Below are 24751 nucleotides of genomic sequence, written 5' to 3' on the forward strand. Positions count from 1 at the left end.
CTCAGCTCCTTTCCACCGGAGGTGACCATTGCCTCAGGAACCACTAAGCCGATAAAGCTGGTGCCAGTTCTGGCTGAGGAACAAATGGCTTTACTCTAGCCAAGAATAAATTCAGCTTGGAAGACAGTTCATAGCTCTCAAAGGAGAGAGTTCTGTAAGGTTTTTTTTTTCCATACAAGACTCAAACTCATTTTTAAAGGGATCTTGACATGCTTAAACAAGTATTATTTGATGTCCTTGCCTAGGATAGGACCATACCAGAGCTGGTGCTCCTTACCTTCCATTCCTCTGCCCCAGGAGATAGTTTTTAACTCCAAAATCTCTTAAACAAAAAAGACATTGAAAAATGTGTTCTTATCTGAATTTCTTCTACAAGGCATTAAATACTTTTGAGATTATCTGCACTGCAGGAAACATGACCGAACATTTGAAACAACATGAAGCAGGACTTTGGATTACACTGTGGGTGACATACTGACAAGAGACCCATAGACTTTGGTTAAAACAGATAATACTCAAGCCTTTTTTATTATTGTTATTCCTTTTATGAGAGAATATTTAAGACTCTCTCACATGCAGATTTACCATGTTAATACCACAGTCAAAGCAGTGGTTCAGACAGATAAAGACCAAAGTAAAAAGAACACAACAGACGTATTTCTTAAATATAAGAAATTGTTTCATTAAGTCTTAAAAAAAACCACCCTGACAATCACAGAGAAAACCAACCTTACCTTTAAGTTATTTGAATTCTTTTATATTGTTCCATAAGTCTCAGAGCCATTCAACTATCACAGAAATCTGCATTCTTTCTCATACTGAAAGTCTGGTTCTTGCAGGCTTCCAGCAATGGGTGACCTCTGCACTCAAAGCTTGTCAGGACTGACCCTTGGTTAGACCACATGGCCACATTCAAATGCTTTGCACTGAGCATCGAAAAAGTGCAGCCATGTCATTCCCAGGACAGCCAGTTCATGTTCATTACAGTGGTGTGATAATGAAATGTAATAATTTTTGCTTACAATCTCTGACAGTAAAAGCACATCTATCTGGTCTTCTCAGCTTCAAAGCTTCTAAACAGCAAATGCAACGTTATTTTTTAGGGTAGTGGATTTGGTATTTCTCCTTTTTCACGTGCAAAGGCTTGAAAAGCTTGCTACCCAGTTGCTAACCAAGGATCGAGTCTAGATTGATGATTTAAGTCAAGAAGGAAAACAACACATGGCATATTCACTTCTGTTGGGTACTGTAACTTTACATTCATACTATTGAGGAATTGAGATGACTTTCTGCCACCTTCACAGTTAGCTGTATTTAACTGAGAAGACTACACAAGGTGTGAACTTTGCTCGCCACTTTGCTCCCCCCAGAACTCACCAGTTAAAAGTAATTTCCTTTCTGTCTTCCCTCAGTTCACTCAGCTCTGTCATCCCTCTTTCCCCTCCCTCAGCCATGCCATAAAAATCTGTTAGAATAAACAAAAGAAGGAATAAAACTTCCATACAGTTTCCCCCTTTTAAATTGTATCTGAGAGAAGATCAAAAGTCACTTACAAATAGAAGTTCTATACAAAGAATTCAACACCTGCCTTGTAGATGGTAACTGGGTTCTTTTCAATTGTCTAACGTAATTGCCTTAACTTAATGAAGTTAAATGCAGAGCGACTGCTCCCTGTCTATGTTTAGCCTGAATCTCCCTACCTCTGTATCAGACCTGCAGGAAGGACTGAGTACTGAGCCCATCCATGGTATTTCTTAATGTAATGCCTGATTAATGCAAGATGTTGCCCCTCCCTGCAGGCCTTATCACGCTGTTCTAGAGGTCAAATAACCATAAACACAGAATTGTAACCATTTTTATATTAGAATCTCAGCCATAATTATTCTTTTGTATAAAATCATGCATAACCTGGTGAATGTGACGGAAATAAAGATCACCAAAATAAATAAATAAATAAAAAAGAAATAAAAAAATCCAGACTTCGTATTACATATTGTACACACAACTGCAAAACTAAAACGGGGCAAACTGTAGCGATATGCTCTCTGGATGCCAACCAAGAGTTGACAACAACTGATGGAATTTGCATGTTAAAAGTAAATATTTTATTACATACCATGCCCTTGAAAAATTAACTTTGTTTCCATTTTATTTTGTTCAGCATGCCTTGAATTAGGAACGGCAAAAGCTCTTTGAGAAACGGATCACCGCGATTTATGGTACTGCAGTGTTTGCAATTACCTGTTTTCCTAGCTCAGTAAAACAAAACAAAACCTTTTTTAAAAGTACTATAAAATATTAAACAACAAAGTTAAGACGCTGTCTCTGTCCCTTGTTCAGTATGACTGAATTTACTGCAGTGAAAAGCTGTGGACCTGCACCCAAAGCCAGCTGACCTTGGCAGTGGTCACCAGCTCTGACTGCCTCTTGGGTAAGGCTCTGCCATTGCACTGGCTGCCCGTGCACAGACATTGCATGAGCCATTAGATACATTATTAAGTTCAGATTCACAGATATGCTGTCACCAGGTCAACTACAGTAAAATATCTGTATTTCAGAGTAACATTTCTTATATAAGCTGCCTGTTTCTCTCCTGCTCTAACTTCTTCTCGTAGCACTAGGTTTTTGTTTGTGTTCAAATACTGACAAGCCTTCGTTGCTTTGTTCAGGAACCTTGTCTAGACGGTGCTCACAAAGCATGTTTGCTCACATTTTCACAAGATGGGCAACAAAATGGAAGCCTCAAATTGCTGAATTCCACAGTTGGCAACTAAGTCACCTTATTTGCAGAAGTAATGAGCATCCAGAGTTCCCTGCCTCCGGCTTCCAGGCTGTTGCTGGAACAACACCAAGTGTAACTGCAGGCACAGCCCTGCAGGTTGGGAGCCTTGAACCTGTACGTGGGGCTTGAAGGCCAGCAGAGGCCTCTCCAAATCCACTCATCTACTAGGACATTTACTGCCTCAAAAGAGTTAAATATGCAAGTGCTATATTGTGACGCCTTTACAGTCAAGAAATGTAAAATGTGGCAATACAATGGAACGTGGTTATTTTACGTATTCAATGTTTATCTGTGTCTATAGAAGAGGTCTCTAAAATGCTGCCTTTTAGCAGCTTGAAGGTTGAGAACCACCTGTAAACATATGCAGAATAGTCTCTTTCTAGAGATAGAGACTCCTAAACAATCAACCTTGAAATTTATCATATATTGTATTATGTTTTCCAGTGTTATTTACAGGTCTTCATTTTAGTACAATGAGACAGACATGCTGAAAAGGTAGGATTTTTCCAGTCCTCTTGTATACGAAGTACAATAAAAAAGGCACATGATTATTCACCACAGGATTTGTGCACCAGTCGATAACTTAAAGCTAAAAAGCTACCCATCGGAGAACTCTCTTTATGAGGCAGTATTGGGATCTCTCAACTCATAGAAACATCTGTCTATTCATTCTCCTAGGAGAGCTTAGGAACACACTTTTCTGTGTTTTCTGATCTTCCCAAGATTTCCAAATAAACAGAAAACTCTTCTTCAGCTTCCCAGGTCATCTACTGTAGCAAGAAGTAGCCAAACAGAGCACGTATGTATTCGCTTTCTTTTTCTTCCTCTTGGTTTTTCTTTTTTCCTCCATTGATTGCCCAACTATGGAGTTTAGATCCGAGTCCTGTTCAAACTATTTTGCTTTAGGACAAATGCCTTGCAAGATATGGCACACTGAGCAATGGACAACGGCAGGAGAAGCAGCCTCTCAGCCCCAGCAATCAATGGCGGCCGTGTTTTATCCAGTTTCTAATCATCCATTTTTGCCCCGAGCACCTTTGTACAACTAATCTGAGCCCAAAATTTGCATCCTTTGACATTTCCACTTCTAGACAACGGCCAGTGTCTCTGCTGATGATTGGACCATTCTGAAAGAAAGAAAAGAAGGGTTAGGAGAAGGAACAAGAAAATGTCAGAAGGACTTGGAGAAAAAAATGCTCCATCTGTAAATTCCTCGAAAGCTCTGTGAAAAGCCTCGAACATTTTCTATAGTTCAAGTGATAAAAATCCCTAAAAAATGCCAGAAATTCCTAAGAAGATGTACATCATTCACACAGTGCTAAAAAATAAATCCTTGAGGCCTCCAGATTTAGGAATTCCTAGAAAATAATGAAGAAATTGCTAGAAAATCTCTAAAGAGCACAAGAGAACCCCTGTTGGGGCCCAAAGAGGTGGAAATCTCAGAATCCCTTCAAAAGTGTGAGAAATTGAGATCTCTAGATCTCAAAAATCCTAGAAAGGTTATAGAAAAGGTTCTAGAAAGTTCTAGAACAAAGAATTCCAGGACAATAAAAAAATTACAAAGCTGTTCTTGAAAGTTACTAATGGAATCTAGAATATTCCAAGAAAGCACAAGTGGGACTCCTGTAATTGGGACTCCTGTAATTGGGACTCCTCCAAATGGGACTCCTCCAAAGCATAAAGGAGATCTGCTAGAGCGCACAGAGGTGCAGTGGTGAGGGAATCTTACAAAGAGCATCAGAAAATTCTTCATAAGCAAAAGGAGGAACTCCCACAGATCATAAAGGGGTGGGCAGGTTTGTGTCCCTGAAAGAGCAAAGGGGATGATACATAGAAAGGATGAGGGGATATTCCTAGAAAGCATATTCCAAAATGCTTCAAAAGAATACATGGACATTTCTGGAAAGCACATGGTGTGAGACATGCCTGGAAAGCAGATCAGACTATTTCTAGAAGGCATAAAGTGGAGGATTCTTAGAAAACATATCAGAATTCCAAGTAAAAGTTTAAAAGGGAGAAATCCTAGAAAGCATCTGGGAGGTTTCCTAGAGTAGTCCTCTATAGACCTTCTTGCTCTTCATTAAATATCCTCCCGGTCACTGTCTCTCTCCAGTTTCTCTCTGTGTGGCTCTCTGAGCTTTTCCGCACCTGTGTAAAATCCCAGAACCTCTGTGCTGGTCTCAGGACATCCTCACACTTCTTCAGAGTCGGCGTCCTGCCCTTCCCATCATCAACGAGGCATTTGGAGTCAGGCAGGAAGGCGGTGGAGCCCAGCGGCCCCAGCTGCAGGACACCATCAGAGCTGTAGCGAACGAGCTGGGGAGAAAAGCAAAGGGAATAATTTCACCATGGCCCCACAGCCCCAGCCATGGGACACCAGGACAACTGGCAGCTCCAGTCCTTTGGCATGCAAGAGTCAGGCCCTTCTGATTCTGGCACATTGTGCTTCAGGGCAGAGCCTGAGAACCTTGGTTTAACAACCCGAGGTCTCTCATAGGACACAGTATTCTCCCCACCATTCCCAGCCCAATATTTTGTGCAAAAGGGCAATCAAGAAGATGAGGTAATCAATATGTAAATCATACCCACTCAGCAGGAATTGATGGAACAAGGACACGATGTCAATTTGCTGTGCAGTTTGCTCTTAAGAGCCCTGTTAGAGGCTATCAATGGCAACAGCTCTAATTAGTTTTCGTAAATAAACGTTGCTGAAAAAATCCAGTATACAAAAATATGAAAGAAAAAAAAAAAAATCCTGAGGGAAATAACAAATTTGTGCACATATTCCTCAGGTCAACATAAGAACACACTGAAGGATGACACTGATATTTCAGACTTTTGTGAGGTTTAACTGTTGTGAAATGTAGTGATGTGAGAAACGCTGCAGGCAGTAAATATGCTTCAGGTGAGAGCCAGTTGTTGCTTTGGAGTAGTTTTTGGTTTTTAATAAGGATAAAAGTCTTAGTGGGCACCAGTGGTTTAACGTGCACAACACGATCAGTCATCAGTTGGTACAAAGCGAGGGTCACTGTTACCTGCATTCCATTTTAAGTGATGATTTCACTTGTCTCACAATAAAATGGCCCTCAAAAAGAGAAAATCTGTATGGAGGTGAGGTGAAAAATCAGTTTCTTGGAAAGTATTTTATTGCACATATATGGGACAAAGGAAAAATATTGAAGGACAAATATCTGTGGGTGGGTGGCTCCCGTCAAGCAGGGCTAATTGTCACAAAGCAAATTTGTGATGGAAGAGAGCTGCTCTCTGTGTTCACAGCAGGCTCCAGGTGTAAGGAGTGGTTGGCTGCCCACTCATCGTCCTTGATGAAGGATGGCTGATTCCAAACCCTCTGTGCTGGATCCTCAACATGTGATTTCCCTCTCCTGCAAAGTGGGGTGAGTTTAGGATGTTCATTTAGTGGGCTGTATCGACTGCCTAGCAAATAACACTGAGATAACTCTGAGTCCTCATTTATACATTGAAACATCAAATCCTTTGTTACCGCTACCCTCCAGACAGCTGAGGGAGAGTCTGCTTAGGGTGATTCCAGAGAGAGAATGCAGGATGTTAATTTGGCAGCATTCCTTCCTGTGCTCTCCAATCTCCAGCTCACACAGCCAGAAATGCAGCTGGAAATGCAATATTTCTCTTTTCCTTCTCTTACTTACAGATACCTCTCCCCTCCAATAACTGTTCAGCATGGCTGTGTTCTGTGCAGGTCTGTTCCAGCAGAATGAAGCTCTAATCAGTCTGAAGTATCCATTTCTTGTTTCTGCAGTTCAATCCAGAGGCATTCCACCAGCACAATATTTTGCCCTATAAGTACTCAAATGCAGCACACAGTGGCCAAAATGCTGCGCAGTGGAGTCACCTTCATGGCTGGGGTGCTGCTGCATGAAGACTGGAGCCACTGGAGGGGCACAATTATCACCCGGGAAATTCATTGCCTGCCTCATCTTACTGCTGTTACATGTCTGGAATTGCTTAACAGGAAAGGGAAGGCAGGTCAGAAATGCTTGGCACCTATTGGATACTACTGGCCAGTGCATGAGACATCATTAAGAGTCAATCAAAAAAAACCCGAATTAGAGTCTAGCTTTCTACACCCATCCTTATTAACCTCAGGAGAACCACGCTGTGAATAATCACATCTTTCTGCTGGTAAAAAAGTCCCGTCTGCTCACTCCCAAAACAAATGCCCTCTGACAGAGTATGTGCTCATTCTCTCCACCTGCCACTTCTGTTCAGAGCATCCGTGTGAAGCACAGAGTTAGGGCAGAGCCCACATCAGAGGGAGCAGGGGGATAACCACAGGAGGATTCTCCCTGGCATGAGCAGTAGCATTAATTGAGGCACTGTCTCTGCACACTGAATCAAGGCACTATATATATACATATATACATATGTATGCTGGGGACATATGAGAAAGAAGCTCAAGCAAGCAAAGTGATTCAAAATACCAATGGACTGCTGAATCTCTGTAGCCAGAGTTGCATTCCTCAGCATCACAGCAGCCACGTACCTCAGAAAGGCAGTGTTGTAAAGAAGCTGTCAGTGCAGAAACTACTGCTGCTGCTTGAGCCCTGGAAGTGGAAGACGCAGTAACTCTGCTCAACTGTCTCCAATATTAAAAGTGGCAGTTGTGTGACAGCTCAACAGAATAAAAGATGGCTTGGCACGGGAAATTGATATCTCTACAATGATGAGACAAATGGAACAGCATCAGCTTAATTTTCCTGAATCTCCACTTTCTGCTGAGAGTTCCAAAAGTTATAAAAACTGATGCTCATCTGAAATAAAATAAAGTTCTGAAAGCGCACACAAACCATCACATCAACTCAAACCATGCTGTCTACATACGCTTTAGTGCCTGCTTCTGCAAAATCAGGTCTGAAATTAAAGTTCATCAAAGTTCAAATTAAGATTCAATATGTGATTAATAACGTCTCCCTCCAAAGACTTGATCTCATCACTTCATAGAGACCATATAAACTGCACAAATACAACAAGTATTAAAATAAGTTGCTTAGTACTGCAGGCTAGAAAACAGGAACTGGAATACAGAATCAATGGAACAATGAAAATTACACTCGCTGTGTTCAGATTCAATCTCAAGTGTCACTTCCATACGGAAAACTAAATGACAACCTCTGCATTTGCATTAGAACTGTGGGCGTGATGCATCATGCCAAATGCATTCCCTGTCAGCAAAAATCAAACATCAGCCCCCCTTTTATCGAGGCATATTCAAACCCAGTGAAAACAAACAAACAAACCCCCTCTACACAAGTTCTGATGGGCTGTGAGCCTTACATACCCACACATTCCCAAGATGCAGAACAGAAATGCTTTTTCTTACTGCCCCATGTGACAATGAAGGACCTCCCATGCTGAAGCCAAGAGCTGTGTTCACTACTCCAGGATCTAATCCTGATGCTATCTGCTGTGCCTACGATAACACAACACTTTTCCTTTCAATTTTCAGAAGTCTGAGCAGAACGGAAGAGATGTCAAAGGTTTTTAAACAAAGTCACTACAAGTGATTAAAAAAAGAGTAGGCAGTGATGCTCATGGAAGGTGGCCCTCAGGAGCGTAATCTGATAGGTAAATGTCAGCTCTTAATTGAAGGGTTTGACTTCAGAGAACCCATCTCTGCTGATTTCCAGTCAGGTGAGAATAGCACAGATCAGCAGGTAACTTTGGAGGAGACACACAGATGAACCTAGATGGGTTCCATAGGAAATGTAACCCAACAAAATAAAACCTTTAACAACCTCTCAGCAATGCAGGCTTAAGCTGAGCTGTAAGCTGACATTCATGAAACAGAGCCTGAAATGTCTTCAATATCCAGAATGCTTGTCACAGCTGTTACCAAAGACACAGGGTGTTTCCCACAATGCCAACCACTGCTTCCACTGAGGAATTTCTTTTCCATCCACCGCCCTGCTCTGAGTGATGGGATACACTATCCAGTGTGCAATGGGAAAACATAGCTCTGCCTGGAGAAACGTCAAATATCTGCCTTGAAGCAGCAGTTTAAACAAGGCCTTTCATCTGCTTTTACTCCCCTGTAAAGTGAGTTCTGAAATCAACTTAGGCCAATGCAAAACCTTGTTTAGATATTCCTAACTGTTGGCTTACACTGATTTAACTTGAGTCAAATTTATGATGTTAAATTGATGTGAATGCAAGCTTAACACGTTCAAGGACATCCACAATAGACATAATCCCAGTGTGAATAAAGTAATTTAGAAGCTGATTTAAGTTGAAAACATGTGAACAATGGTGGTAAAACCTGATCTTGAGAATACACACAGGGAAAGGCATTTTGTTCATTGAGCAGTGGCTGAGTTATGCCTTTCTTTTTCACTTTGGACACACCATTCAAAGCTGTGCAACATGCATGGAAAATAGGAAGTTAAGAAGTAGAAGCAGAGCAGCATATCACAGAATAAACAGTAACATACCTATCTCAGCTTTCTTTAAACACTTGACTGCCTTCTGTTGGTTTCAGTGGAGCAATGTGTACACTCAAATCACTGCTTATTTCCTTGTCAGAATTGAAGGGGATCAAAAAAAGAACCCAGACTGTATCTGAACACTGAGAAGTTTCCAAACCAGTAGGACACATCAAGCACCAGAGATTACTTAAACTGGTGAAAATGAGCGCCATGTTAATACTCATTTATATTCAGTAGGTGCGTGCAGCTCACCCAAATCTCAACTCAGCAGGGGTATTATATGCCCTGTGCTTGCAATGAAAAATGTCAGAAACTGAAAGCTAAACATAACAGACAACTATGCTCACCCAGGATGATTATAAGAGGGGCTTTAAAAATATTTATTTAATATATTAAAAAGCTTGCTGTCAACACCTTTTATGCTGTGTGCTTGAATATCCTTGATTAGGGTTTGTGCAGCTGTAGTTCTCACACTGAATTAATTTTGTAAATTGTGATGAGATGATAGAACTTTTCCAGCTGTGTAATCATTAATTAACTTGGCTGCATTTGAGTGGCTCCAACCCATACTTGTCTGTGGAATATTCAACTTAGATAAAACATCACCTTTGCCTTCTGCCTGGTGTTTCTTACTGAGTGAAATGGAAACTGCAGCGGGATGACTTGGTAGATTAACTTCTTGCTTTACTCATACTTTTATAATTCTCACATGCAGAGATTACTTTGGATTTTAAAGGCTTGAGAAGAGTGATTTTCTCTTTCTATGCTTTTATGAAATGCTAGTGCTATGCTCTGTCTTGTGGCTGTAATTTAAAGGCTTTTGGGGGAATTTCAAATACATAAGATATTGGAGACACGTAGTGAAACTGAGTCAGAAGAGACTGAATTGGTCACCACCCATCTTCAATATTTTGGGCAGTGTGTAATTTATGGACTGTTATTTGCACCTGAGAAGACCTGCCCAGTTTATTTGCCAATTACTTACAGGCAGTAACTTGGTCCTTAAGTTTTTCTCCAAGGTGAACTGAAAGCTCAGTTGAAATGGATGCAAGAAAATGGTGAGAGCTAGATGCTATCTGAGAGGTGAGCTGCGTCAGGCCCCAGAATCTTAAGAATCGCATTCAGTTTGCAAAGTACGAGAATAATCCATTTCATTTTTCCTTTCAGTGCTAGCGCGATTATATGTTGGAAAGGGACTTTTGAGAAAGACTTCAATTTGCTGCCTTCTCCTCAGAATTGGAATGGAGCAAGAGACTCAGCTCCCTGAGTGCCTCGATGTCTCTAACTACTCTTACTGGAAAACTCATTTGCATCTAATTAAACAACACTATTTTGTTACCTTACTCTGTCCCTTCTGCCTTTACTATGAAAGTGTCAGTCAAAAGGCCCGTAATGATTATGCCAAGGCTGGACATTTTGTCAGTAGGAATTAATGTCTATCCTCTTTGCTCTAATGAGGTTTGACTCTTAACCAGCTTCCAGTTAACCAGAGTAGGCAATATTTATGTTTCCCAACTCCTGTTATGCCTCCATGGCAATGTATGAGCCAGGACTCCAAATCAATATACGTATGGGTGAACTTCAGATAATGATTAAGCCCGTGGTAAGGTCAGAGTTTATTTACGCATGAGAACATTCATTAACATAGTTTTGATTTGGACGGAACTTTAAATGAAACTAGAATTAGATTTTAGAAGTAGCTCAAGTCCTAGATCTAAATAACAACCAGCTTGTATCTGAAAAACCACTAATATCATTATAAAGCAAGGCAAGAAGAAATGTCATTTAGAATTCACCAGACAGCTGTAAGAAAATTAGATTCACAGGGACATAAAAAACCCCAAATGTTCAATTTTAGAAAAGTATAATTTAAAAGATATTCTTAATTGCATTCAAAGTTAACATTAAATATGTGCTTAACTTTTTGCCTACTCAGGGAATCACATCAGCATCCTGCTAAAACGTTTCTGCACAGAAACCCATTGGAGCAATCAACAGCTAATGTAAAGAGGTGTGATCCCTAAAATAAGTCAGGTCACAATGAGAAGAGCTGCTCATTCAAAGAAACAGCCTAAATTTGATAATTGTCAGTGGATGTCTCTGTTATTAAAGCAGATTGTCATGATTTTTCTGTTTTCCTTATTAGCATCTTCAGTGTATAGATTTGCATGTTGTACGACCTGGGAAAGGGCACTCAAAAAGACCAGAGGGAAGGCAAAGATTCTCTTTTGCAACATGAAGAGATACTGCCAAACTCAACCTGAATGCAATAAGGCACTTCTTGTTTCTTCTGAACATTTCTTCAAGTTGCAGGTTTTGCAGTAATTATGGGATTTGAATTATTTACCTGAGAGGACATCCCATGGCATGGATAAAGGATTGCTTTGTCATCCTCTTCAGCTCCCTGATCTAAGCAGTAGCCACTAGCTTTGCTGTTACGCACCTATAGCCCAATCAGAAGGAAAACAGCTGCATTAGAAATTGTTCTGCAACATGCAAGACCAATCCAGACAAAACTTAGCTGTACTAAAACTACTGACACAAATAGTGGATAAAACCATTCTCCTCTTCTCTGAGGAACACACTCTCCATATATCACAGGCCTCCAGTAGTGCCCTAGGAAAAGACAGATCATTTGGACAACCTCCTGCCTTTACATAATTATTAACTTTAGTCAAAAGTTTTATTTTCATCAATTACTCAAGGATCAAAACTCCATAAAATGCACTCTATAAACTCAGGCCAAGATTTGCTCCAAATAACCCCTGTGTGCAGAAAAAGAGGCGGATCCTACATGCTGAAAACATGACTTCGAAAACAGTCAAGAGGTTGCTTTGAGTTTCTTCTGACCACCCCTACAATACAGGAACAGCTGCATCACGATGTGTTGGAAAATCAGTAAATAATCCTTTATATTAGAGTGCATGAACATAGCAGGCAATCCGATGGGACGAGGGGGTTCCCTAGCAATTAAATTTCAGGAGGTTTATTTTATGACTTGTACTATAAAGGCTAAAGAACATGAAGACAGCTTTATGACACAGCTCTAAAAATGTGAACTGAGTCACTAGGAAATACATTTTTACTACTGTTTCAATATGTTTCACATCTACTTGATACATTTATTTTCCTTAAGGTCTTGAAAATTCAAGCACCTTTTCCTCCAGACAAATCGCCATAAGAGAAAATATTAATAACAAGCTTGATATCGTTTAGGATGAAGCCTGTAGGTTTTTTTAATTATGGGCATGTAAGAAAGAGAACGATTCCAGCTTGTACTGGAGCTTGTGTGGCTCCAATTTATCATACATTTTAATGAGTTGGATACTTGCTGAACTTCCTCTGTGACTCGAGAACTTTGAATGCGGCCAGGGAACAGAAATGAACTTATTTTTAGAGCCCAGCTTCCTAACCGTCTGCTGTAATTGACACCGCATTGGCAGCACTGCCAATATTCTTCTCAGTTAGCAGCACTTTCAGAGCTGACAGTTACTAATAGCTCCTGTTGAACTTACTAAATGTCTTTCCTTGGTTACTGCCAGGGATAGTTATATTAGGATACGGAGAGGTATTATGCAATAAAACTTGTGCTTCGTATCGATATCTGAAAGGCCTGACTTATTTTATATGAAGCCATTTAAAGGGGACTGCAAGAAATAATGTCCATGCAGTTGATGTGTGAAAATTTATTGCCTAATTCAAGCAGACAATTAGCACAGAATCTTATAAACACTGTGCTAGAACTTTGTCCTGGTTCACAGACACGTAGCAGCCCTCACCTTATGGGCACCTTGATGAACTCTTTTACAGGAGGCATGTCTGACCTCAAAGATCAGGTTAGAGCACATACAGTGGTTTTGACTACTTAACAGGTGGAAAAGAAATGGTCCAGAAAGCCGACCTGAACCAAATCATCTACATATCCCCCGTGCATTCAGATTCAATGTTTTATCAGGGTTGGCTGACTTGTCCATTTGGCTATCTCAGAGTAGGTGTTCCAGGGTCGTATTACTGTGCGCAGGCAGAAATTAAAATACAGATTCTGAGCACAAAACAGGAGAATTATTTTTCTCTAATGGCTTTTTCTGACGAGATAAAAACTTGCCAAATGGAAGCCTTGACTGCATCTGAACAAGGACGTGTGGCTTTTTATCCCCAACCAGGAGGATCTGCAAAAATGAATTAATGAAGTGAATATAGGCACCCATCACTAAGATGAAAAGAATTCTCTAATGCAGCCATCGTGTTTTCAGAGACATACAGTACCTCTCCATAAGTGACCGTGTTATTATAGACTCTCATTTCAGGATAGACATTCTCCAAGTACCACTTAAAGCTCCGGCACTGCAGTCTCTGCCGTAGAGCTATTCTTTCAGAAACATCTCCAAAATCAACTCCAGGGTTCTACAAAATAGAAAAAGAGTAGAGAAATTTCACCACATTGACTTTACAGTTGTGGGTTGGTTTTTTTTTTTTAAACTGAAACCAAATTGGAGTTCATTTTGTACACCAAGCTGTATGTAAGTAGCAGCTCATCAAACAGCTGCTACTGAGAGCAGACAATAAATATTAATGCAAGTCAGTAGAAAAATAAGGATAACAAACAAGCAAAAAAAAACCAAAAAACAACCCCAAACATAAATCAAAATATAAAAAAAAAACAACAATGTGAATGTTGTTAACATACACAACTCTAAATGTTTGCAATCAAACCTGAACTCCTTTGCTTTCAGATTCATAAGGAATTTAGCTGTAATTCTGATCTATGATCCAGCAGCTTGATCGTGGTTTAGACTATTAACAGCCTTGGGTATTCACAAATGTAAATGAGAACAGACCTGTTAAAACTTCAAAGCGGAGCTGCTCAAAAAGCAATTAAACCCCATTAAACATTTGCATAGACCAGCATTCGGTTCTTACTGGAACTGGAGCTCATTCACAGACTTAAGCCATAAAACACATTTAAACTCAATACCTTCTTTGTAATTCTGTTCCAGAATTTAAATCACACTTGACTAAAAAATTCCACAAAAACAGAAAGGAATCAATACGACCAAACTCAGCCATTTCAAAAAGACCAGGTCAGTTATTGTCTGTAGACATAAACCAGTATAAATCATCACAGTTCAACATCAAGACACTGAGTTCCCTCATCTAAAAATCTTTACTGATGCTGAAAGAATTAAATGGACTGAACCTGGTGGCTTTTGCATGGGTCTATCTTAAGTGCCTTGTACAGAAATCTTTCTGGAGGAAATATTTGGTTTCCAAGTGGTGTCTGATGCAGGGTTACAAGACAGCAGCAAGTCTTAGCTCAGGGTTTATTAGAATCCCCAACAGATGCCTTGTTTTCAGGAGAGAATACAAGTGTAATACTGAACAGGTTTTTCCATTTGCCACATAAAGAGTTTGCTGTGCTCACTGCTGCTTGCTGATGCATACTTTGTCATGAGCTCTCTATGCAGCATCCATTCAAATGAATGTTAATTTATGTTCCACTTCAGGCTAAATGGAAGGAGAGCAATTCTCCGAGGCATTCAGTACAATAAATCATTCAATATAAGATTTATTTATCATAAAAACTGTCAAGGAATAGATCATAAACAGGGCATACCAAATATTTGGCAAAGCACAATAACTCTACGCTGACCTGCTGGTGAAGGATATAGGGGGCTGCGGGGATAAGTCTGCTGGTGTGTGCAGCAATCAGCCACTAATCAGGTACACACTGTGAACAGACCCTCAATAACTTAGAAAAGATAGTATGTGTTGTGAAAGGGTTAATCTGGATGGGTTTTGGTAATACAGAACACATCATGTATTTTACTTGTCTCTCTTCTATTCTATAATGAAGAAATATAGCACCTTGCTTGCTAGGCTATTTCTACAGATCAAAAGAGCAGCAAATTGAGCAGCTCTGAAAATGCCGTGCCTTGTTCCACACTAGCTGCAGTCATTAAGTTGGGGTTACTGCATGATGGTACAGGAATGAGGTGCCCACACGGTTTAGTATGCAGACACATCCTTTTTAACCCAGCTGTAAGGTTTCTAGTTCTCTCTCAGAAAGTTTTTCTTATGCCATTGACCATTAAAGTCCTCAGGTCAACGAGATTGAGCAGTACAGCAAAGTAACTCTGTGGACATTGACATGCCAGCTTCCTTTCCCTGAAAGCTAATGGGGTTATTTTTATGATGTACATTTTATCAATCCATTTATTTTATGGAAAGTATATCTTAATGTTCAATACTTCCGCTGATTTTATGCCGTTGTACATAGATGTGCCTATTTTTTAAAGAAACACTGTTGTATGTCTTAGTGCAGAAAACTCTGCAATTAGTTCTCAACTAATTAGTTCAACCCAATGATCTTTGACCAAATCCTTCATGTAAGGGTTAACAAACCGATCCTTACTGAAATGTGTATGCTTCCCCTCAGCTGCTCTCCCTATGCCCCTTCACATGAATAATTTGGATGCAAATATCACTAAAACATACAACAGCAGTCAGTTTCCACCTGACTGTGCTATACATGTATCTCTGCTCTTGTACAATTATGCTCTGTGGAGATGTAGCATGAGATATATTTCCAGAATCAAGTAATAAATTGAACCTACAGTTTATCTAATATTTATATTACATGGATTCCTGGGGGTCCACACATGCCATTAACAATTCACATGCACAGGAAGAAGCAGAACGTGTCCACATTGCAATTCTCACCCTGTAGAAAACAAAGCTAGTTAATGTGGGATTCTTTTATTGCACACACTGTTTTTTATCCTGGTGAGGTCCGTGGAGTCTCATGATGAATCATGGTATTTATTTATGGACTTTTCTCTAGTCCTCACTACTGTAGCATATGAACACCTCAAAGTTTAATGACATCCTAAATTAAGGACTTTCTCTGAGGAAGCGCATAAACCTGAAACATCATGCTCCAGTTAAATTGTAAGTCTGTGTCACTGCTCTGGAGCCCACAACACAACTTACACTGAGGAAGCAATATAGGAAGCAAGTTTATGGCAGAATTCTCTGCTCTGAGAATTCACCAGCACAGAACTCTCCCTCCAACTCTTTGCCCACTGCACACGGTTGCAGTAATGTCTTCACCTCAAATTGCTAAGTAGGAGTAACTATTCAGGCTTCTGCCTCTGTTCGGGACTAGTGTGGCCCATACTTACTGCCATGGGGATGTTCCATGCCATGTAAACATGGGACTTGAAGTCATCCATCCAGACCTCTGCGGCCCGTAGGGCATTGCGCTTTGCATAGTAATCAATGTCATTGTTGTAGGGTTTCTTTGTGCGTTCGATGTGTGCCACACGAGAGCAGGGAAGCACCTCCATACTTCCTCCACATTGCCAGACCTGGGAGAGTTTGAGGAAAAACAAACAAATTCTTATTATTATTATTATTTGCTTTTTAAGTTGATACAACTGCTCCACTTAGGAACACATTACAGCGTTCCCTCATTTGAGATGGGTGCTACTGAGTAACTCAGAGCAACTGCTCTGAGGGTGAAACCCCTCTTTACCCTCATTGACTAAAGATGAATGCTGCTGCCTGTGTTGGATATGCAGGTTTAGGTGCCATAAATATCCAAGCTCCCCATAATGTCACTGTTCTTGGAAGTATTAGGAAGATGACGAATTACAAGGTGGTAACCTGTGTCATGTAGACTAATTTAACCTGGTCCTTGTTAGTGAAAATACCTCTGAGCTGAAGAAGATGGATAAAAGGGGCTGAGCATGGACTATACCAACCCATCTGGACTCCACTGTACTCATACAGTGCCATTTTCCCCTATTGATTATTTACAGCCCAGACTCCATGGTGGGAAACAAAGAGAAGCTGCCTCTTAATCAGCGAGGCTGGAGTCATGCAATGAATACCCTCAGGTTCCAGCACTCTCAGGTCTGTGCCTGGTACTCCAGTCCAACTGAAATAAATAAAATATATTAAAACTTTAAAAATAATCTATTGCTTTCCAAGGCTTCCCTTTACTGCATGTAAGAATTCATTTCCAGACCAGATGCACTCCAGAACAATTCTAGGGCTGTTCTTCCCCCAGCCTGCCTTCTCATGGACTAAGATAAATTGCTTGGGAAGCAGAGATAAAATCGTCTCCTCCAGTTTGTATGTTTTTAATACATTGTTAGATAATACTTATCCGCTGCTTTCTGAGCAGTCCTACAGTAAATCACTGGCCACAAGAGTTTGTACTTGATAAATGAAAAACGCCAGAAAACACACTGCTCATAAATTTGGACTGGCATATGCTGAGGGTTCCCAGTGCAAAGGGGAAGTGCTATGGGAAAGAACGGAATTAATTGATTCTCACGATGAGAAGGGCAGATGAGCAGCACGCTTCAGCATACCGCTATTCGCCCACCTCATCCCGGCATACGGCTTTTTTAATACACAGCTCGTTTTTCTTTCTCTTGATATGGTTAATGACCTTGTAATTTTTATTTTTATATTTTGGTACCAAGGGCAAACACATTATCTGAATCACAGATTCACTGCCTTCAAATGGCTGTGCTCGAGCAAACCTGAAAAGGAAAGGGCACTAAACTGCAACATTAAAGAAAATGCTTCAGCTCATCTGCAAATTCAACACAAATAGTTATTTACCAGCAATAAATTCTCCCCAGAAGAAAACCACAGGGAACTGAGACACCTAGCTTTGAAGAAAGCAGGGCAGAAAATAAAAGGGAAAGAAACAGAGAAAGAAGAGAGGCCAGCAGCAGCCTCAGGCCAGCTAACGCTCCTGCTGTCAGCCCGGAGCTCAGCAGTCAGCGCAGATCTGCGCCGTGCTGCGACCACCCCATCTGCGGTCGTCTGAATTGCTTTGCATTTACATTCCGTCAGCTCTTTCCCTCCCCTCTCAGCCCCAATTTGCTCTTTAAGGTGACAAACTGTGTTATGAAGAGGAAAGGAATGAAACAGCCTCTGACAAAGGAGACAGCTAGGAAATATCCAAGGAAATCTTGTTTCCCATGAAGATGCCAATTCACCTTGGATGGCTTGTTCTGGGAATGCGCAACTTTTAACACAAGTGGGAGATGCTTCCCTGGGTAAGGATGACATTCCTAATCCTTGCACAGCATAGAGGATGGGGAGGCACGTAGATCCCTGGGCAGCAGCAGTCCATGCACCATCAGGCCACCATCTATCCATGTGCCAGGTAAGGCGGATACAGGCGGCAAAGTTGCCCTGCTGCAGCTGATAAGCAGCAAAAACACAGAAGCAAACAGTGCAGCTGGCACAGCCCAGGGACTTGGCTTTGCCTCCGTGAGCATCACACTGTGCAGTGTTTTAAGACACGATCAAGTAATTCCAAGAGACACTCAATTTATTTGCTAATTGTAGTTAATTTCTAATTTCGGCATTGGTCTTTAGGCTGCTATAAACAAAACTGATAGCAATATAAATGTTACCATAGCTGTGTTACCTTAGCATTTTTACTGCTAATTATCTCAATCAACTTTTCTATAAACAGATGTATTAAGTATTAAGAAGAACAAGTACTCACATCAGGGATAAATTACACGTGGAATGATAATGTTTGTGGTTTGTGCTACAATGATTTACTCATGCTAATTATTAGCTATTCCTATACACCTGAGAGATGGCTGCCCTACAATGTAACTATTATATCATACTGATATAGAATATTTATACTGTATGTAATATATTTATATTGTATAATATAAAGCAGTCAGTCAGACACAGTATCCTATCTGTCATAGAAGAACCAAGATGAGACATAGAGTCTTGTCTGCTATGGCCTAAAGCTGTGCATTACCAAAGTTCTCTGAAGGCAGCTAAGGTACACGGCTGTAAGAGGTTGTAAATCCTCATGCTCCCATTGTTGAATTGCTGCCAGACAAGAAGAAATCTGGTTGCACAGACTGTTACCATACAACTCACAGTTGAGATGAAGCAGCTATGTGTTCTATCCTTTTCCAAGAGCCAGTGGCACCTTCAGCAGCCCTTTGCTGAAAGTAAGAATCACTTGTTGGCGTCTTCCAGAGGTAAGAAAGTAGTGAGATTCAGTTTTGCAACCTGCACATAGCAGTAAGGTCCCCTCGGTTCTGCTGTGCTCAGCAGAGCATGTGACCTGGCCTTTCTACATTGGTTTCTGCCAGAGGCTGTGCTTCAGAGGTGGATGTTCAGCACATCCTTGAGCTAGAAGTGGACTCTGATGTATAATAGAAAAAGTGCTGAACTCCACCTGAGCAGCACTCAGTAGGAATAACCTCTCAGATTTCAGGCTTTCTTTTCCACACGAAGCCAACAGATGAGATGGAAAGAGATTTTAAAGCAGCTTAGATATCCATATCCGTGTTTTATAATATCCCAGCGTGGGAATTCTTACAAGACAGTGATCTCAGGTTTTCTTCCATTTTCAATGCAAAGCCTGTCAAAGATGGATGTCCTCCAGACCTCGTCCCCAACCCCCACAGCTGGACTGGGAAGGATTTTCCTCTCATGAAAGAATTTTCACAGCTTTCAGAAATCTTACTGACCTCAACTGTCAAGAATTACGTAAATGTTGTTCACTGGTAGGAAAGCAGGCACTTCATCAGCCCTAACCCTCCTCTGCTCCCCCCCAGATCCCAAAATGTTCTGCTAAATTGAGCCAGTGATGATTCTGAGATGTTCTGTGCTGTGTTAAGAGCCTGTTTTAGTATGAACATATTTCAAACTGAAAGGTCAGTTTAAACCAAATCCCCCACATCTTCATTGCAAAAAAAATAGCAAAACCCAACATTTTGACAACATTAAGAGATGTTCTTGCTCTGAATTAGAAATTTCATCAAAATTCAGCCTTCTCCACAGGAGCATTTTTGTTCTAATTTATCAGCAGGAAATGCCCTGAAAATCTGTCCATTACATTTGAAGGAGGCCAGCAGGCCCTTAGCCCTTCTCAGTGCATAAATGGCCTGGAGATAAAGATGCCTTAAACCACTGCTGTAGATAATGAGATCTGACAGTGTTTACATCGCAGTTCCTCAAGGTGAAAGAAGTCTGAGCACTTTCTGGTAACAGCTGCAGCACCTGAAGGGCAGAGGATGCCCAACGTGGGCAGTACAGTTCTAACAGGTACAGCTTCTTAAACACCACCATGCAACACAAAATCCATCTGTATGCAGTTATGAAAAAATGTCTGCCCTGATGAATGCAAACAAAGAAACCTTTTCATGTTAAAAACAAGCATAGGAAGATGATGTTGTTTTGTTGGCCTCTCTCTGGTCAGCGATGCACCAACAAGGTCTAAATCAGAAAGCATCCTTCAAATTAAATGTGAGCAGTGCCAACATGCAGGAGCCCTCCAGTTATCCTCCAGTCCTTAATGGATGTGTCAACTCTTCTAATGCACACTCCAGTAACAAAAAATTAGCATGAATATAGCACACTTATGGTTCTTGCATCCCTGTTATTGACAATTTACATAGCTTGCTGAAAATTGATATTTCAGAGTAATTTATTGCTTGACATTTTCTTTTTTCTAATGGGGTTTTATGGCTTTTCTTTCCTCTATGTATTCTCAGTGCTGACTGGAGTGTCACATTTAATCAGAAGTGCTAGATAAAGTGCTCTTTGTCTGCTTTTCAGTCCATATTGGAAGCTATCTGAAACTAGGAAGCTGTCATAATCAAACAGCTCATATGGAAAAATTAATCACATGGCCTCATGTTGTTCATTGACAGCATTTTTGCTATCAGCTTTAAAAACATCCATAATTATGGCTTTAAGAAAGTCCCAACTCTCTGATCTCAGAATAGTCTGTGCTATTTAATGGGGCACTTACAGAGCAAGAAGTCTTTCCATGCTGGGACAGAACAGCTTACATCAGAAAGACTTTCGGCTACCAAAAACAAAGCTGAGAAAGGCAGCAATCCCATCTCAAGATTCACAGATGATATGTTTCGTTAAAGATTATAGGGTAAATATCTGACCGATGTTTGTAAACTGAAGGACCCAAATGGGTCCTTCCTCGCTTGACTGATCACAACAGTCTCTATCACAGCCTCTGACTTCCACTCCTCCTAACAGCAGTTTATAGATAATCTGCTAGCCGTGGATATATAGGCAGTGAGACAAAATCTCATGCGTAAAAGCTATTTCTGTACCCAGAAGAGTCTCATCACATAGACCTGTAAATACCCAGTCCCTGCTGCTCCTGCTGCCTTGTGGAGCTGAGAACACGCAGCAGCATTTGCAGACTGCACATTTTGGAGGGTTGAATTCCATGCAGGGCACTCATGTTTCTTCCCAGCTGACGCAGTTTCCACTGCATAAACTTGGAGCACAGTTACAGAGGATAAAGTGGATGCAGTCATATAACTTTCATGTGTTTGGCCTCAGCATTATCTGATCACTGCTATTATTATTTTGGTTGCCCCAGTTTGAGTACCTACTGTGAGGACTCATGGCAGGTTCTGCCATGATCTTGCAATGAGATGTTCAGCTGATAAACAAGTTAAAAATCTCTCTGGTGGCTTTTCAAGGAGCAAATTTAGAGGGTGTCCTTGGAACATTCTTAGAGGTGACACAGGCCCTCATGCCAGTTAAGATCCCAGGTGTGACAGCACTGAGGAGTTAAAACCCTCCCACTAACCCTCTTATAGAAGAGAAACAGATGAGTATGAAGAAATTGAAACATGTTCCAGAGAAACTCACACTCAGCAACTGCTATTTGCTGCAAAGATAAATTCTGTGTGTAGAGAATGAAGTCCGATAATTTAACATGCTGGCTGCAATGGGAGTGAGAAGATAGGATTTAAAATGATATTGAAATGTCCCACTATACTTTAAGCACTAATCCGATCTCCATAAATCCACATTTTGCACAATTTTGCAAAGGATATTGCACCTTTGACACAGGCCCATCTGGGGATGAAGCTGATGCTTTTCGGTGCAGAATTCCCTCCTGTAAAATGCTGCAGACCCTCAGCACCGCCTTGTTGATGGTGGATGGAAACCGGGATGTCAAAGACTGAAATAACATCTCAAATGGAGAAGATGGTCTGTTACAGCCATGTAGGGAGCAAAATGTTGTGAGATGGCAGCTTAACAGCTTCCTGCTGCAAAGCAGGCAGCCTCGCAGGCTTGGGCTATGGGAAACACTGGCACGCTGTGTGGCCAACTGTAGGTATGGTTATTTTTGTGCCACCAAGCTTGCTGACATAATCGCTTATGGATGGTGTTAAGGTCTGACAGGAGCAGAAGCACTGAGTGATGGGGATGGGGAAAGGACAGTCTATCCAAGGGCAAGTTGTTAATTTTCAAAGACCTCTTTTCCTTAGCAAATGGATGGACGTTGGCACCTCAGAGTGCTCCAGGAGATGTTAACAGTCCCTATCACATAACTAACAGGCACAGGAGATTGCTCTGAGATACACCCTTAAGCTGCACAGACTCGTGATAACTGCTCTGCTTTCTCTGCTCTGAAAGAGGCTGCAGATGTCTGCTGGTGTAATACCAGATAATGCCATTTTCTGCAGCCCCAAACATTTTTGCTTGCACAAATCAAATGCAGTTGGGTATCTCCATTTTAGTTTGGTAATTGTCTCAGCCAGATGCTCCTCATAATATATTCCTTCAGAATACACTTGATGAAAATAATTTTCGGCATTTTTACAAATTTTCTCAACTTTTTTTCCCCCAAAATCAATAGAACCACTGCCAGTCATTTCTGCAAAGCTGTCAGAGCAGACACCATTTGCACAGTAACTGTTAAAATCCAACAAATTGGCCTCATCAAAACACAGACCACGTGGGATTCATGAAACAGCATTAAAGACCAGCCAGTCATCTTTGTTCCTCATGTCTCATTCATGTGATTGCTTTAGGTTGCTCCTTCTCATTTATTCTAAAAGACCACAGAGGAAAGTCTCCCTCCAAATTAAAGTCTCAGCTAAGGATGAAGGCATACGTTAAGCTTACACCAGAAAATCTGCAGCTGAGCTCCTGTGGCATTTAAATTCTTAAGGAAATACCTGTTCTACCACACTCCGAGCTTTACCAACCTGCAGCCCAAACACTAAACAACACTGACTGAAAAGCCTCAAAAGCTGTTCAAGGAAGAAGAACCAGCGTACAACACTGTCTGAAGTCCAACACAAGGCTTAAGACAAGATCAACTGAGTGTGACATAGACTCCAAGTTTAAACTCAGAGATTAAAAAAAACCCAAAGCTCTATCCCAAGTCTGGAGTTGATCATATCAGGGCGCATGGCAGCTGAACTCAGAACCAGGGAATGGTGGTCATGACTGAAGAACATCTGCTCTGACCCCCCGGCTCAAGCAGGGTTATCTACAGGAGGCTGCCCAGAGCACATCCAGATGGTTTTGAATATCTCCAAGGATGGAGACTCCATGGCCTCTCTGGGCAATCTCTTATCATTCTGATTTCAATTAACTTTCTTCAGAACGGCAAATGGAGTGGTTTCCACATTAGTTAGGATGCCTAGGCTAGTACATCTGGGAGATAAACTGCTTTTAACCTTGCAGTAAGGGCAGACAGCAAGCAGATTACTCAAAGGTGCCTTTTCTGACAAACACATTAGCCAAAAACTAGGCAGAACCTCTACTAACATCTCACTTCAATCATTACCTAAGCTAACTGAGGATGAAAGCAAGAGGCACAAGTTCAACTTTTGATTTATTTTTAAATGAAAGGCAGTTCTCAGTGTTTTTGTGTAATATCATTAGTTCCCATTTTCATCATTTTGCTAAAGGAATAATACTTACTGCACACTGAACCTCCAGTAAAAAGCCTGAGAAATGATAAAATGCTTCCTGGCACTTCAGCTGAGACCACAGGGAGGAAGAAAAGACAAAGTGGAATTTATTGATGCTTCCATTAGAATAAAGTCATTCTTGAATAAAGAAAATATTTAAACAGACTGCCTAATGAAGTGATCACAAAGGGTCCTTTCAAAGGAGCCTAAGTGGAGTCGTCCTCATTTGTTTTCTCTTTCCACAACAGCCCCTTAAACGATCTTTGCATATTGTCTGCACTAAATCCTGCAGGGTTGCTATTTTATTTTAAAGAAAAAAGCTTTTAGGCTGCAAGGGATTCATTCAGCAAGAGCTATTATGCTTATTGTGACTGCTGCAGAGCCAAGGGATTTACTATGTGCTCATTAGATCTTACTTTGTTCCAAAACAATTTTTTACAATGCAAATTTTAGCATGCCGATCTACTCAGAATAATACATTCAAACAAAGGCTATTACAAGCAAAAGCTTTCTCTAATGCAGAAACACTACAAACTCAGATTAATTACTAACATTTTAGACCACGAGGTCATCCAGGTTGTCAGTCTGCATACAGCTTTGAACACGGTTATGAGAAGCCACAGAGATTCAGAGTCCCTAATAGGCACAAAGAAATGCCGTAGTCTGTCACAGGGCTCAGAGGCCACATTATGAAGCCATCACAGATGAGGCACACTTTCCAGCTGGCCTCTCGTTGGCTGACATACAGAATGGTT

The 24751-nt window shown here is 40.9% G+C and overlaps 1 protein-coding gene across 2 annotated transcripts in view; it reads right to left on the reverse strand.

Annotated features, from left to right (window-relative positions):
* Nucleotides 1-503: 503 nt before the first annotated feature.
* The window catches only part of GALNT9 (polypeptide N-acetylgalactosaminyltransferase 9), a 301484-nt gene continuing 277236 nt past the window's right edge, over nucleotides 504-24751 (reverse strand). For both annotated transcript variants that reach the window (XM_072351100.1, XM_072351099.1), the window contains 5 exons: nucleotides 16425-16610; nucleotides 13510-13647; nucleotides 11591-11686; nucleotides 4931-5098; nucleotides 504-3909 (listed from right to left, as the gene is read on the reverse strand). In XM_072351100.1, coding sequence (XP_072207201.1) covers nucleotides 3763-3909; nucleotides 4931-5098; nucleotides 11591-11686; nucleotides 13510-13647; nucleotides 16425-16610 — 735 coding nt within the window. In that variant the 3' untranslated portion in view covers nucleotides 504-3762. The remainder of the gene's footprint in view (nucleotides 3910-4930; nucleotides 5099-11590; nucleotides 11687-13509; nucleotides 13648-16424; nucleotides 16611-24751) is intronic.

This window comes from Excalfactoria chinensis, chromosome 16, assembly GCF_039878825.1.
Source record: "Excalfactoria chinensis isolate bCotChi1 chromosome 16, bCotChi1.hap2, whole genome shotgun sequence".
NCBI classification, from domain to species: domain Eukaryota; kingdom Metazoa; phylum Chordata; class Aves; order Galliformes; family Phasianidae; genus Excalfactoria; species Excalfactoria chinensis.